This window comes from Rhinopithecus bieti, unplaced genomic scaffold, assembly GCF_001698545.2.
Source record: "Rhinopithecus bieti isolate Rb0 unplaced genomic scaffold, ASM169854v2 scaffold_33652, whole genome shotgun sequence".
Taxonomy (NCBI): Eukaryota; Metazoa; Chordata; class Mammalia; order Primates; family Cercopithecidae; genus Rhinopithecus; species Rhinopithecus bieti.
The window spans coordinates 2232463-2247856 of record NW_016814761.1 but is presented as its reverse complement, the minus strand read 5'-3'; the positions used below and the strand labels follow the sequence as shown (position 1 = coordinate 2247856).

General features: G+C 44.9%; 1 protein-coding gene across 4 annotated transcripts in view; it reads left to right on the top strand.

Annotated features, from left to right (window-relative positions):
* UBR4 (ubiquitin protein ligase E3 component n-recognin 4) overlaps positions 1 to 15394 on the top strand; it is a 146427-nt gene that overhangs the window by 113885 nt on the left and 17148 nt on the right. For all 4 annotated transcript variants that reach the window (XM_017851965.1, XM_017851966.1, XM_017851967.1 and 1 more), the window contains 11 exons: positions 73 to 246; positions 2704 to 2825; positions 3784 to 3981; positions 4677 to 4757; positions 7067 to 7154; positions 7710 to 7837; positions 8736 to 8843; positions 9383 to 9502; positions 10259 to 10449; positions 10906 to 11079; positions 11474 to 11573. In XM_017851965.1, coding sequence (XP_017707454.1) covers positions 73 to 246; positions 2704 to 2825; positions 3784 to 3981; positions 4677 to 4757; positions 7067 to 7154; positions 7710 to 7837; positions 8736 to 8843; positions 9383 to 9502; positions 10259 to 10449; positions 10906 to 11079; positions 11474 to 11573 — 1484 coding nt within the window. The remainder of the gene's footprint in view (positions 1 to 72; positions 247 to 2703; positions 2826 to 3783; positions 3982 to 4676; positions 4758 to 7066; positions 7155 to 7709; positions 7838 to 8735; positions 8844 to 9382; positions 9503 to 10258; positions 10450 to 10905; positions 11080 to 11473; positions 11574 to 15394) is intronic.

Genomic DNA, 15394 nt, shown 5'->3' with positions numbered 1-15394 from the left:
ATCTTTTGAGACACAGACCTTCCTTATGTTCTCATCCAGAGCTCTCACAGCAACATTTTCCTGTTTCCACAGGCCTTCTCTCCTCCTTTGTTGAGGTGGAATCTATCAAAAGACACTTTAAAAGTCGCTTGGTGGGTACTGTGCTGAATGGATACCTGTGCTTGCGGAAGCTGGTGGTTCAGAGGACCAAGCTGATCGATGAGACGCAGGACATGCTGCTGGAGATGCTGGAGGACATGACCACAGGTAGCACTGCCCAGCGGCCTGGAGCCTGAGACACTGTCCCTTCTGGGGCTGGCGAGGTGCATTCGACCAATTTCCTCCAGTTCTACAGAGCCAGAGGAGGACTGGCAAACATTTCCCTGCATTCAAGGAGAGGCTCATTTCTTGACGAAGTGTTGGCTCTTGGAATTTTAAATTCTAGAGCTGGGCTCACTTTGGATTTTTCATGTTGAGCTTATAGAGTGGTACAGGGTCAAAGGCTCTCTGATCGGTGTTTTTTATCAGTCTGGAAATTCTCAGCCATTGTCTCTTTAATCCCCTCTGCTGTGTTCTCTTTCTTTTCCTTGTGAAACTCCATGTTCACTCTGTCATCTGTATCTCTCCTCTCTTTCATAATGTTCATCTCATCGTGTATTTATGCTGCATTTTTGACAGTTTGTTCAATTCAGTTTTTCTTCACTAGGTATGAATGTTTAATCAACCTGTTGAATTCTTGTAGTTCTAGATTTTATCGTCTCTTTTTTATTTATTTGTTTATTTTTTGAGATCGAGTTTCGTTCTTGTTGCCCAGGCTGGAGTGCAGTGGTGTGATCACGGCTCACTGTAACCTCTGCCTCCCGGGTTCAAGCGATTCTCCTGCCTCAGCCTCCCTGAGTAGCTGGGATTACAGGCATGTGCCACCATGCCCAGCTAATTTTGTATTTTTAGTACAGATGGGGTTTCTCTATGTTGGTCAGGCTGGTCTCAAACTCCCAGTCTCAGATGATCCACCCGCCTTGACTTCCCAAAATACTGGGATTACAGGTCTGAGGTCTCTTTTTTAAAAATTCGTATTTCCCTCCTTTATATGATCTATAAGCATATTAAACATTTGTGTCTGATAATTCTAAAATTTGAGATATTTACAGGCCTGATTCTGCAGTTTGTTATTTTGGCTCTTACTCATGATACCTTAAAGTCTTGTTGTGTTTTATGAGTTTTGACTGTGACCTCATATTTTTTAGCTTTATCTATGGAAATTCTTTAGGACTGGGCCAAAGATGGGTTTCTCCAGAGAAGATAAAGCACTGCTTCTTTGAGGCAGTGCAGGGCACTGCTGTCCCAGTTCTGAGCCTCAGGATTTTCAGACCTCCTAGGTAGTAAGAGGTTTGAGCCACAAACCCCTATGAAGGGACAGCTCATTACAAGTCTTCAGAGGAGATTTTTCCCTGCCACTTGATGGTGATGTTTAAGAAAAGTCAATTTCCTCAGTTATTTGGTTGGCGGAAGTATATAGCTGATCTCTGCACCAAGGGTGTAGCTTTTTGGGGTATCATATTTGTATTTGTGGGGCATGGGGTTGGGGTTTTCTGCTAGACTCTTTGCCTCAGTGGATTCCGGGCTTTATCCACCTCTCAAATCTGGGCAGGGAATGGAAACCAAAGCTCAATGCAAAAACTGACTCATGTTTTGCTTATCTCCCTGGCTTCCCGATTTCTCTTAGTTTTTGGCTTTTGGCTGTTCTGTGTTAGTGTGGCAGTTCACTGATACATTTTTATTCAACACTTTAGATTGTTTTTGAGTGGTGGAGAGTGAGGAGTAGGTCAGGGAACCTCGTTTGCTTTATTGCCCGAAATGGAACTCTTTCTGATGCCATTTTCATCCTGCCATACTGAACTGGTTTGTGACTTTGTCAGGGACCTTTACCGTGGTTTTTTTTTTTTTTTAATTCAGACCCACCCAGGAATGCAACAGTGGGACTTTTTTTTTTTTTTTTCCCCTCCGCTGAAGTCTCACTCTGTCGCCCAGGCTGGGGTACAGTGGTGTGATCGTGGCTCACTGTAACCTCTGCCTTCTGGGCTCAAACCATCCTCCCACCTCAGCCTCCTAAGTAGCTGGGATTATAGGCATGTGCCACCACGCCCAGTTAATTTTTGTATTTTTTGTAGAGATGGCATTTTGCCACATTGCCTAGGCTGGTCTTCAACTTGTGAGCTCGAAGTGCTCACAAGACCTTATTTTTTAAAGACCGTATTTTCTCACGTTCATGTTACTTTAAGGTGTCTTTTTTTGCTTATAGGGGACATTCTACCTACTCTTTTAGAATGAAGCTAAAAACTATAACTTCCTTTTGATTTGACTGGAACACAGGATTATTTGACATTTTCTGAGTGCCTGTTTTGGGCAAGGAGATGCTAGTTAAATAAGGCATAGTCCCTCCCCTTGAGGAGGTTATATCCTGAGAGAGAGCAAGACATGTACACAGCCAACCATGATGAAGTGTGTGGACTTGGGTGTTATGGGTTTCAAACTGAATGTGGTCTGAGGATAAAATCAATCAGCATCAAATTTCCAATTTGAACTATTGATATTGCCGTGTAGGGCATTTAAAGACTGACCAGGCAGAAATAATTTGTCAGTGATGGTACTTCAGGTAGAAGTCTCATTTCAGCTTCCATGGGAGAGGCTCTTTCCTAACTTGGCCACTTTGATTTCTGGCAGGTACAGAATCAGAAACCAAGGCCTTCATGGCCGTGTGCATTGAGACAGCCAAGCGCTACAATCTGGATGACTACCGGACCCCGGTGTTCATCTTCGAGAGGCTCTGCAGCATCATTTATCCTGTAAGCAGTGTGGTGCTTCCCATGGCTCTTGAGTGTCAGCACGGGCCACTTTGCCATGAAGCCTGTCGGTGATTCATTAAAGTTATGGGGAATTGTACCAGCTGTGGGCCATTTAGTCTTTAGTGAAAGAAGATCCACTGCATAAAAGAAAAGCAACCTCATAATTTTCCTCTTGCTAACGATGGGGCATTTAATGACCTTCCTTGGTCTTATTTCTTAGATTCAAGTAAAGAATCATGTTTTTTTTAAAAACTAGGTCTAACCTCCATTACCAAAATCCCATAGCTTATCAATCCAACATGCTGTGGAAGAAGCAGTATTGAGCTAGAATATAAAGGTATTTTTACTCTCTTCCTTCTTTAGCTGCCCTGTATTTTGTGCACATGTGCAGCGTGTGTTTTTTTCTCTAGCCTGAGCTGTGTGGAAGCCCAGTATTATACAGAGAACCCTGCCTGCTATTGAAGAAGGATGAACACTAGTATCATGAAATGAGAGCTAGCAATGAGAGCTCATTGGGGGTGTGAACCTGAGTGTCATGTCCCATAGAGAAGCCCCTTTCTTGACTTCAGGGTCATCAGTGACAAAGTCCTCTGGCCCCAAATTGGTTAGCATCACATGAGACTGGCAGGAGGAGGAAGGAAAGTCCCTCCTCGCACCCCTTCCCCCATTTCATTAATATATCTCTCATATGTCACTCTTTGTCTGCTTGTTTTGTTAGGCTTTATCTCCTAATTCACCCTAGGGTTTCAGGGGAGATGCTTGATATTTTAGACTACTTGAGTTAGTTTAGAATTTTGGAAGTACCTCTGAGTTTCCTGTCCTTTATATCTTTAAATGTTTAGGGGGCTTGCTGAGTTTGGTGTGTTTACTTTGAGCATCCATAGAACAAGGTAGCATAGTATAAATCTCCACCTCTGCCATCCATTCTGATGCACCCACCCTTCTCTCTGTCCTCCAGGAGGAGAATGAAGTCACTGAGTTCTTTGTGACCCTGGAGAAGGATCCCCAACAAGAAGACTTCTTACAGGGCAGGATGCCTGGGAACCCGTATAGCAGCAATGAGCCAGGCATCGGGCCGCTGATGAGGGATATAAAGAACAAGATTTGCCAGGACTGTGACTTAGTGGCTCTCCTGGAAGATGACAGTGGCATGGAGGTAATGACCATAGGACAGTGCTGCCCACATTTAAGATTAGGGGCTTCTTCCTAGTCTAACCAAATCCAGGTACTTCTTCCTAGTAGCTGATTAACTTGGGGCAGGTGGCCTTCAGTTTTCCCGCTCTATAAGTTGGGGTTAATGATTCCCACCTTTCTACCTCACCTAGTGCTAAGGTTAACAACCTGTAAAGGGCTCTGCCCAGTGCCTGGCAGGAAGTAAGCATATTGTTAGTGACTATTGGTTGTAGTGGTGGTGGGTATTTATTATTATTGTTGCCTCTGGCAGAGCCTTCTTGGTGAGTCTGAGTTACTGAACCCCTAAATACTGGCGTTTTACCCGCTGTGCAGGTTTATATCCCTGTGTCAGTTACTTTCTGGCAGACCCTTGAGGGTCTGACATTTTTACATAGTGAAAAGCCTTTTCTGGTGCTGAACTTGCAGGAGAAGGTCCCCAGTGGGTGTGTCTAAGCTGGAGCCCATGTGTGGGTTAGGGATGTTTGCAGCCCCTGAAATTTGCACAAAATTCTGTGTGTTTTACATACATGTGGATATTTTAAGAGTGGGAGAGTTGATAGGTCCACGACTTATAAAAGTTATAAATTATGAACCATTGCCATAAGATGCCCTTTGCTCTTAGATTTTACTTGTCTTACAATTATTTGGAATAACAGTTTCACCTGCTTTTCTGTTCAGCTTCTAGTGAACAATAAAATCATTAGTTTGGACCTTCCTGTGGCTGAAGTTTACAAGAAAGTCTGGTGTACCACGAATGAGGTATGTGCCTGCTTTCTTGTTTGGAGGTGTGGTTTAACTTTTTTGACTTATGCAGACTTGAACCAGCAGGAGCCGTTGTTCATCATCAATTACCTGGCTTGTAGCAGCTCTCTAAGGCTTTACTTTCCCTGTTTGGGGTTGTGTGGAGAAAAACCAATCATCTTGTTTTCCTTTGGAGGCATCTGACTAATGGAAGGACATTTAATGACCTTCATGAATCTTCAGGAAAGCAAAAGCATTTTGCTGGGCTCTGCAAGTTGTCAAACCCCAAGGACTGAAAGCCAGGGGGTGTTGAAGGAGGCTCTGTGCTGGAAATGCTTGCTGTCTTGTTCCCTTCAATATGGACACCTTTCAACTGAGATTAGTTCTCAGCTTTTATGGGCCTGCTCACTTAGTAGAACATTTTTCCAGTAGCTGTGTCAAGGAGCATCATTTCTCTTTTACTAATTGGGGAATGGAGGCTCAAACAGGCAGTTGTTCTTGAGGAGGAGAAAAGGGAAATGAAGGAAGTCCAGCGCTCTGGGCCTTTTGGTCATCATGAGTGATGCTATTTGTCCACTTATGGACGTATTAGATGGTCCCCTTCACCTTTCTCTCCTTTCTTAGTCTCCATTCCTTCCTTTCCTGTCTTCCTGTTTCTTTTTCTTCCCCTCCATTTCTCTCTCCCACTGCCATTTCTTCCTTCTCTTATTTCTATTGGGAGGAGAGGTCTTTAGTACATGAATCAGGTAAGTAACTTAATTACAGCAAACTAGTGTAGCTGAGATGCACAGCAAACTTTTCTAGACTTGGTCCCAAATACTTCTGTAGAGTTTGAGAAACTAAATGGGTAGTATACTATTTGTACATTTTGGTCTTTAATTTGTTACATATTTCCGCCTCTCTCCTTTCTTTTGTCCCACTGGGCTGGGAATCCTGGTCACTGTTGACTGTTGGTCTACTGCCAGTTGGGTCGGTGTTGCACTGTTGGCCGAGGGACAGGCAGAGAACTGTCCCAGCCAATACATCTTGTCACAGACATTTTAGCTTCAAAACAGAACAATACGGATTTAATCCCTGATGCACATAAAAAATTAAGACCAAGCTTCTGTGGGCACTCTTGTAAATGGTGGTAGTGAACCCACAGACTACACAAGGGTATCTCCCTTGAATGGCGAAGCAAGATAGAAGTTGAGAATCATTTGCGGCTCTCATTGATGTGCTTAATCCAGTTAGAAGTCGTTTTCTGGCAAAGTCCAGAGTTTGTGAGAGCCTTTGTTCTGGGACTTCAGCTTCCCTTCTCTATCTTCCCTCCATTTCCCTGAGAAGCAGCCTACCTCTTTAGCTACTGACTAGAACCTGCTCTGTGTTCAGTGTCTGTGGTGGTTCTCTCTCTGAGGAATTCTCGGGCTTCCGTAGCCAGAAACACTTCTGCAACTGGCCTTTCTGGCAGGTTGTCTTCCTCCAGTGTTTCCTGTCCTGAAGCTAAGCATAGACTTGGAGGCAGGCTGCTTGAATCAGTGTGCTGCCAAATCCCCCAATGGATTTCATCGAGGGTCACTTTGAGCTCCAATTTCTAGTCTGCAAGATGAGAATAATATTAATATATGTGCTCAGTGCCAGAAATATAGTGAACTTTCCTGATCCTCCAATTTAGTGAAGTTGCTGTAATTTTGTCATTTATAAAAGACTTGATTCTTATTCCTATCAGATTGTGGGTTTAGCTTAAAGAATTGTGGATGAACCCCCTCCTTGTATGGTTATATGAAGACGTCCGAATCTCTATAGGCAAAGATTGATGTACTCTCTTTTCCTGTTTTGATTCCCGAGGCTTGAGTCAAAGCTCTTTGATTTAAATGGCCTTTCTTGTCCTGGGTAGTAGTCCCTATTGACAGGAGAGAGTTTCTACTCCTGAGGAAGGTCCAAGCTTAGAATTAGACCTCCGCTTATAGCTTGGTAACCTTGAACGAGCTGTGTAACCTTTTGTAAAAGGATCATATAAAGTACTTAATTAGCATAGGACCTGGAACAGAGTAAAACATTCAATAAATATTTGTTAAATTATTACATAGTGTTCTAATGAAGTGGAAGGAGATAGTGTCTTTAAAATGTTTCATACAATGCCTAGCTTCTAGTAGACACAAAATAAAATTAGCATTCTTTCCCCTAAGTGAATTGCTGTGCATTTGGATTCTAGATGCTGTGGTTGAGACCTTGTAGAAAAATAGAGGCTCTCCACATTGCTGGGGCTTTAAGCAGGACCAAGTATGGAGTCCTTTGCATTTGTCTGGGCCTGTTTCTAAGTACCTTTCTCCACTTTCTCTGCTCAGGGAGAGCCCATGAGGATTGTTTATCGTATGCGGGGGCTGCTGGGCGATGCCACGGAGGAGTTCATTGAGTCCCTGGACTCTACCACAGGTAGATCACAGATGGCGCTGCACATGGGATCTGAGGCTCGGGACTCATGAGCGGCTCATGCCCTGGGACTTAGGGGCATTCTCAGGAGCTTCTCTCTTGTACCTCTACATCAGAACTGTGGGGAGATTGTTTCTTCAATTGAGGAAAAATAGAGGTGTCTGTGGCATGATGCAGGTACCACTGAGGGTTCAAAAAAAAAAAAAAAAAAAAAAAAACCAGCAAACTTCTAGAGGAAAATGCAATTAACAGTGAACTGGAGTTCAGATTGATTTTTAACTCCCTCTTCCCCCCGCACTCCATTGATGGTATTGGTGCTCATACTTTGACATTTGAGTAAGCAATTTTAATTGACTTGAAACTTTGAAAAAGCTCCTACTGAGAGTGGGATAGTTTAATATCATCCATCATTGACCCCTTTTATTGGCTGTATCTTTATTGGAGATACGGAAAAGGTCTGGCAGCCATCAGCCAGGAAGAGGGCTGTTTTATCCTGGCCTATTTTATTCCCATCATCACCTTACCCTCCATTGTTGCTTGGCTTCCGTTCTCCCCTAGATGAAGAAGAAGATGAAGAAGAAGTGTATAAAATGGCTGGTGTGATGGCCCAGTGTGGGGGCCTGGAATGCATGCTTAACAGACTCGCAGGGATCAGAGATTTCAAGCAGGGACGCCACCTTCTAACAGTGAGTTGGGAGCAGCAAGGTGTGGGGGCCAGCCTTTCTGCACTGGGAGAGGCCCCTGTGGAAAGAAGCTATGGCCACTGTGTCATTTTACCCTAGAGGGCAGCGTGGTGCCATGGAGCAGTGCGAGCCAGTGAAGGACTTGGCAGTTAGCACTACATTCTTAGGCGTGCCTCTTCCCGTCCTGCTGGCCCACTTCCCTTCTCCGATACCTCTTTATAGAGCCAGCATCTGACCGTCTTTCCCCAAATAACTGCACTTGTGTTAACCATTATCATAGTGGTTGTTTTTAAAATGGATTTTATAATGTAACTCATTTCTTTCTTGCATTATAGGGTTTTATTTGGGTATTCATCCAACTAATCTCCTTAGCAAGGATTAGAGCATTCCAGAGAGGCACCACAAATATTATACTGTTATTTTCACTAACCCCCCCACTCCCCCAGGGTTTATGAGAATATATAGTATTGTTATTATTGTGCCTTTGTTTTAAATGACCTGTGTGGTTCTGAGCTCTCACAGGCCATGAGCTTTGGGATCATTCTCTTTACTCTTAATTTAGGGTCTGGATTGTTGCTGGGATTTCCCCCAAGACAACAAACAGAACATCACCTCTTCCATTAGGAACTGGTGTCACTGCTGTTGTGTTAGAGATGGTAGAGATATATCCAGCCAATGGAGCTACCTCTGGAAACAACTGCTATTTAGAATACCAGCCTAATGTGAGAGTGCAGCCATCTCACTGTGTCCCCTGAGGGGCCACTTCTCCCTCCTGTCCTCTTCATTTCAGGAGAAGCCCCTGCTGATGGTGTAGACCCTGCTTAGACATCCCTTTCCTACTGGCCCCCACGTCCTACACTCTCATGTGGCCTCATGGGTTTTGACTGGCTTTTCTTGTCAGGTGCTACTGAAATTGTTCAGTTACTGTGTGAAGGTGAAAGTCAACCGGCAGCAACTGGTCAAACTGGAAATGAACACCTTGAACGTCATGCTGGGGACCCTAAACCTGGTAAGGAGCATGGGCTGCAGGTGAAGAAGTGTGGGCCTTGGAAGTCTGGGTGCGAAAGACATCTCAGTTCTGGGCTCAGATGAAATGGACTCACGGTCTCTTCAAGCCCTTCATCTCTCTGACTGACTGGTGCAGAGGCTTGGGTCGTTCAGCTGCCCTTCTCCTCTGGCTGGCTCACCCCCTGCCCCCATGCTGCTGCCATGGCACCCAAGAGCTGCCTCGCTCCTTTCCTGAGTTCAGATCAGAGATAAGAGGAAGGCAGTCCCTTAAGCAGTCTGGACTACACACCAATGGGAAAGAAGTGCCCCTCTCCTTGGGGCAACAAAGAAAGAGATCTGGAACTTCCTGTTTTCCCTGCCATCAAAAGCTCACATGCTTGTCTCCCTCTCAGAAGATGCATATACACGCACATTCATATACATGGTCATACACACATGGTTTCTGGGGAATAAGGCCATGAGGGCATCCTTGAGAGCAGTTATCAGTGGTAAGTGGCTGTGGTCTTATTCTGGGAGTGACTGGGTCTCCTTCTCCTACAGGCCCTTGTAGCTGAACAAGAAAGCAAGGACAGTGGGGGCGCAGCTGTGGCTGAGCAGGTGCTTAGCATCATGGAGATCATTCTAGATGAGTCCAATGCTGAGCCCCTGAGTGAGGACAAGGTGAGTGAGGCCCAGCCCCTCCATCTGCAGGCACTGAGAGCCTGCACTGTCTCATTGCCCACAACAGGCCTGTTAGTGTCTGGCTTAGCCTACTTGAGGATGACGGATCCTGCTTAAGTTTTGGAATGTCAGGACTCAACTAATGATGACATAATTGTATTAAAATGTGAAATCTTTGGATTCAGAGCAAGCACAATTGCTAAGGATAGTCTTTTACTCGAAAGCTGCTCATTAATGGAATCGTGGCATGTCCCCGTTGATAGGCAGGGGCTTTAGTCCAACCTTTCATTTCATAATTGAGGAATTGAACAGCCCACTTCATTTCCCTGGACTTGGCATTTCCTCAGCTGTGGTACATAGTTGGTTACTGGTGGAATCAGGCCTAGAACCCGGGTTTCCAACTCCCAGAATTTCTCTCCACCTATTGTACCTGTATTTTCCTCCATTCTTATTGGTGCTAATGATTTGGCTAGAGCTAAATGTGAATGTCCAGCAGCCTGCATTCTCTTATAGGAAGGGAAAATTGTATTGGTATATTTTGACCACCTGAGACTATTAACAGGCCTGTCTCGGAAATTTAGGAACGAATTTCTCAAGTGAAACTGTTTGTTATTCCCCAAGAAGTGCCGAGACACAGTTCTTCTAGGGGTATTCCTGATGACTCTGATGGAAATGCTGACTTTTAGGGCTCAGATGTTGGCTGCAGCCACAGTCCTGACTGGATTAATGGCATGTCCACCCTCTTTTCTGTTGCAGGGCAACCTCCTCCTGACAGGTGACAAGGATCAGCTGGTGATGCTCTTGGACCAGATCAACAGCACCTTTGTTCGCTCCAACCCCAGTGTGCTCCAGGGCCTGCTTCGCATCATCCCGTACCTTTCCTTTGGAGAGGTGGAGAAAATGCAGATCTTGGTGGAGCGATTCAAACCGTACTGCAACTTCGATAAGTATGTTACTTGGATTTCATATAGTGAAGTGAGAGTCTCCACTAAAACCCTGAACTAGGTCTGTGAGATGAGGAAGAATCCCCTGAATTTCTATTAGATTTTTGTGTCCTTGTTCTGGCTTTTAAGGAGCTCAGTCTAGTTGGGAAGTGAATAGTTAATACTATATTAGAGTAGCAATTGGCTAGGCAGAGAAGGCAAAGTGGTTGGTGAGATAGGAATATGATGAGATGGAGCCACGTGTGCGTCTATGTGAGTGCAAGAGAAAGCTGTGAGTGTGGGAGATATAGCAGGTAACAGGGAGAGTCGCAGGAGCCAGGGCAGATAGGTCTTTGTGTCACATTAGGGAACGTAGCCTTGATCTTCTCTAGGCTGTTGACAGTTGTTAACCAAGAGGGTGACATGATTGGGTTTTGTCCTGCCTTTCATACCCTCAAACTCTTTGTTCTTTTCTCCTAGGTATGATGAAGATCACAGTGGCGATGATAAAGTCTTCCTGGACTGCTTCTGTAAAATAGCTGCTGGCATCAAGAACAATAGCAATGGGCACCAGCTGAAGGATCTGATTCTCCAGAAGGGGATCACCCAGAATGCACTTGACTACATGAAAAAGCACATCCCTAGCGCCAAGAAGTATGAAGCCCTCCTGCAGCAGGGCTGCTTTGCCTCCCCTTTGCCCTTTCCTTTTCCTTCTCCATCAGCATCTTGGTGTAAAGCTTCACGTATGCTCCTTGCCCTCCTTGAGGCCTCCCAACCCCTTCTGGAAACTATGTGGGTGACCATTCAACCACTGCAGAGTCCTTGGGGCTTACGGGAAAAGGATGGCAACTTTTTGGTTTCTACTTAGAGTACTCACTTCTTTCTGGCTCTTCAGCTGAGCTGGGTGGTTCTGTGTGATTCTTCATGACACTCGGAGAGGGTCACGATTAAACACTCTCTGGGGGTTTAAACAAGCCAGAGTCGTCAACTGGTTTCTAGGTAGCCTTTGCTTCCCTGACCTGCTGATAAGGCTTCCTTTGCTTTGCAGTTTGGATGCTGACATCTGGAAAAAGTTTTTGTCTCGCCCAGCCTTGCCGTTTATCCTGAGGCTGCTTCGGGGCCTGGCCATGCAGCACCCTGCCACCCAGGTGGGTAGCCAGGACAGGCAGTGTGAGGGTACAGGTGTGCAAGTATAACCACCCTAGTTCACCTTGAGACATGACTTACACTAATATATGAAACTTATAGAGTAGAAGTGAGCCTCAGAAGTCATCTGCTTTATCTCTCTGTGTGCTGAGACAAGTAAGTTGTATTTGTGATTTACTCATTCTTAAGTGGGGCTTCACTGTCCAATGGGTCAGCTGTGCAGCTGTTGAACTGTGAGGGATTGGCTGACCAGACAGTAAAACACTTGAGTGTCTGGCCACAGTCACTAGGACACTTATATTACCATCACCTCTATTTTCTCTGCCTCAAGCAGCTGAACACCTTGTTCTTAGGCCCACCCATTCCACTCCGCAGATCATTCCTGATTTCTCCCCACAGGGCTGAGCGTTAACCTTTCACAAATCCTATCCTGATGCCCTGGATAGATGGCCAGGGCTGGGTTTTTTTTTAAATTGAAGTTTTAATTTGGAGATTATTATAAATTCACATGCAGTTGTTAAGAAACAATACAGAGAAATTATATGGGTCCTTTTCCCACTCTCCCCCAGTGGTAACATGTGGAACCGGAACACACACCACAATCAGGATGTAGACATCAGTGCCGTCAGGACGCAGGGCAGTTCATCAGCACAAGGGTCCCTCTTGCTGGCCTTTCGTAGCCACATCCGTCTTCCCCGACTCCCCTGCCACAAGTCCCTGGCACCCACCAATCTGTTCTTCATTTCTGTAACTTTGTAATTTCAAGAATGTTGTAGAAATGCAGTTGTACAGTATGTAACCTTTTAGGATTGTCTTCTTTTTTTTCTCAGCATGATTTTCTGGAGGTTCATCCAGGTTTGTTTAACTGTTCACCCATTAAAGGACACCTGAATTGTTGCCAGTTTTTGGCTGTTATTTATAAAGCTGCCATGAACACTTGTGTGCAGGTTTTTGTGTGAATATAAGTTTTCATTTTTCTAGGATAAATGCCGAAGAGTGCAGTTACTGGGTTGTATAGTAGTTAAGTATTTTGTTTATAAGAAGCTGCCAAACTGTTCTCTAGAGTAGCTACAGCATTTTACATTTCCCTGAAAATGTATGGCTGCTCCAGTTTCTCTGCATCTTAGCCAGCATTTGGTGACTATTTTTAGTTTGAGCTGTTTGGTAGATGTGCAGTGATTCTGTCTGGTTCCATGTTTTCCTAGTGGTTCATGATGTTGAATGTCTTTTCATGTGCCCTGTTTATCTTCAGTGAGATGTCTGTTCATGTCTTCTGCCCAATTTCTAACTGGATTGTTTGTTTTTTAATGTTGACTTTTGAGAGTCCTCAGCATTGCATTTTTTTCTATTTGTGGTGTTCTGCATTGAAAATAGTTCCACTGTCTCATTTGGTAATCTGTTCTGGTAACTCATTCCAAAAACATGGCAACTTGAGTACAGGAAAGTTTCTTCACTGTGTCTCACTGAAATTCCTTTTCTAAACTTTTGTTCGACTCAGTGGAGTCATAATTAGTATATATTTGTGGAGATACTTTTTCCTGCATAGGAATTCCACATGTATTGTTTTCCATATCCTTGTAACATCTCTATTTTGTATATGGATAAATCGAGGAACACAGTTGTGATTTTGCCAAAGGCAACACAATGAGTTTGGAACTCAAAGTCAGCAGATTTCCAGGCTTATTCTTCTTCTTCTTTTTTTTTTTTTTTCTTGAGATGGAGTTTTGCTGTTGTCACCCAGGCTGGAGTGCAGTGGCACGATCTTGGCTCACTGCAACCTCTGCCTCCCGGGTTCAAGCGATTCTCCTGTCTCAGCCTCCCCAGTAGCTAGGACTACAGGCACCTGCCACCATACCTGGCCAATTTTTTGTATTTTTAGTAGAGATGGGGTTTCACCATGTTGGCCAGGCTAGTCTCCAACTCCTGACCTCAGGTGATCCACTCGCCTCAGCCTCCCAAAGTGCTGGGATTACAGGCGCGAGCCATTGTACCTGGCCTTCCAGGCTTATTCTTAGTTACCAAATTAAATTACTTTCTTTAGAATAAGGCTTTATCTAGTTAGATACTTGGCATTTATGCTATGGCCATTCATTTTTCTTTCAACACATATTGTGTAGCTGGTCCTGTGTTAGACTGAGGAGACAGTCGCCGTCTGTGCCTGTTGGGAGCTTACTGTCTGGTGGAAGATACAGCCAAATACAGAGTAATAACTAAACAGTGAGATAGATGCAGTGTGGAAGGGGCTGGGGCCTAAGGAAAGAGGAGTGTTAAGTAGAGGGCATGGCACCTACAAAGGCTCAGAGGCCAAAGAGAGCTTAAAGCCTTCCAAGAATTGAAAGCAGCTGCAGTGGGAGGTGAGGCATGGTGAGAGCTGCGGATGGAGACCCGAGCAGGGGCAAGGTGTGTTCTTTCTCCCGGAAGAGGAGTATGGGTTTTCTCTTGAGGGCAGTGCCCCGGCCGTATTTTAGAGACTGAATTCAAAGGCGGTCAGATTGGAGGTAGGAAGAACAGTTGACAGGCTTGTATTGTAATTGAAGTGAAAGAAATGGTGGCCTGAACTAGCTCATGGATAGATTCAACAGAGATTGAGCTGGGAGGAAGAATAAATGGGATTTGGAGAGTGACTGAACATGAGAAGTGAAGAAGCTGGATGAATCAAGAACCCTGCTCGGAGATCGAGACCATCCTGCCTAACATGGTGAAACCCCATCTCTATTAAAAATACAAAGATTAGCTGGGCGTGTTGGTGGTGCCTGTAGTCCCAGCTACTCAGGAGGCTGAGGCAGGAGAATGGCGTGAACCCGGGAGGCGGAGCTTGCGGTGAGCCGAGATTGTGCCACTGCACTCCAGCCTGGGTGACAGAGTGAGACTCCGTCTCAAAAAAAAAAAGAACCCTGCTCAGTTTCTGGACTGAGTGATGAGGTGAATGGTGGTGCCACTGAGATGGAGAAGATCAGAGGTTTGCAAGCAAGGTGGAGGAGAGTTCATTAGACTATGCTATGAATGTATGGTCTGTCCTATTAATAACTAGAATGTAAGTTAAATGAGGGCAAGGTCTTTGTTTTCCCAGCACCAAAAACACATGTGTAAGCATGCACACACAGTAAACAGCCAGAATGTTGAGTCTGGGAAATCTGGAAAAGCTCAGTACGAGATGAAATATGGGCTTAGCATTTAGGAGCATGAGACATGAGGGAATAGGTAATTTTGCTGAGACACAAATTGGAAGCAGACTTACTGTGAGAACCGATTTATGAGCTGCTGAGTGATCTACTGGCTGTGTTGTTTTCAGCCTATTGTCTGATATGTAGTAATTGCTGTCAAGTCGCTTGTGACAGGGTGGTGAGGATTTCAGGGATGTGGTGACATTTCTCAGTGAGCTCACCTGGAGCGCTTTTTCCAACTACACCTGCCTTGAGCCTTCTGATGTTCTCCACCCCTGTTTATTACGTGGCCCTGTATGTAGTGACTTCCAGCTTTTTCAGGCACAGAGGTTTCTTGTTAATATCTTTTTTGTGGTTTAAGTTTTTAATGTCCATACCTGCTTGTAGTCATTGCACCTCTAGTATCCCTAGCCTGAGAAAACTGTGCTCCTAGGTTTGGTGGACCCAGGGGCTCCCAGGTGGAGAACTTAGGCAGGTCCTTATGAGAACGTCCAGCGCCTGCTCTGGCTGGTGAGTTCACCACTTAGGACTCGTCAGGTGCTGCTGCTTGTCTTACCAGAATAAGGGAATCTTCTCCTGACCCCTTTCCACATCCTCTGTGATGGATGCTTTGCATATGTTATCTAGTTTTCAGTCATCACAGCAACTCTTGCATTATC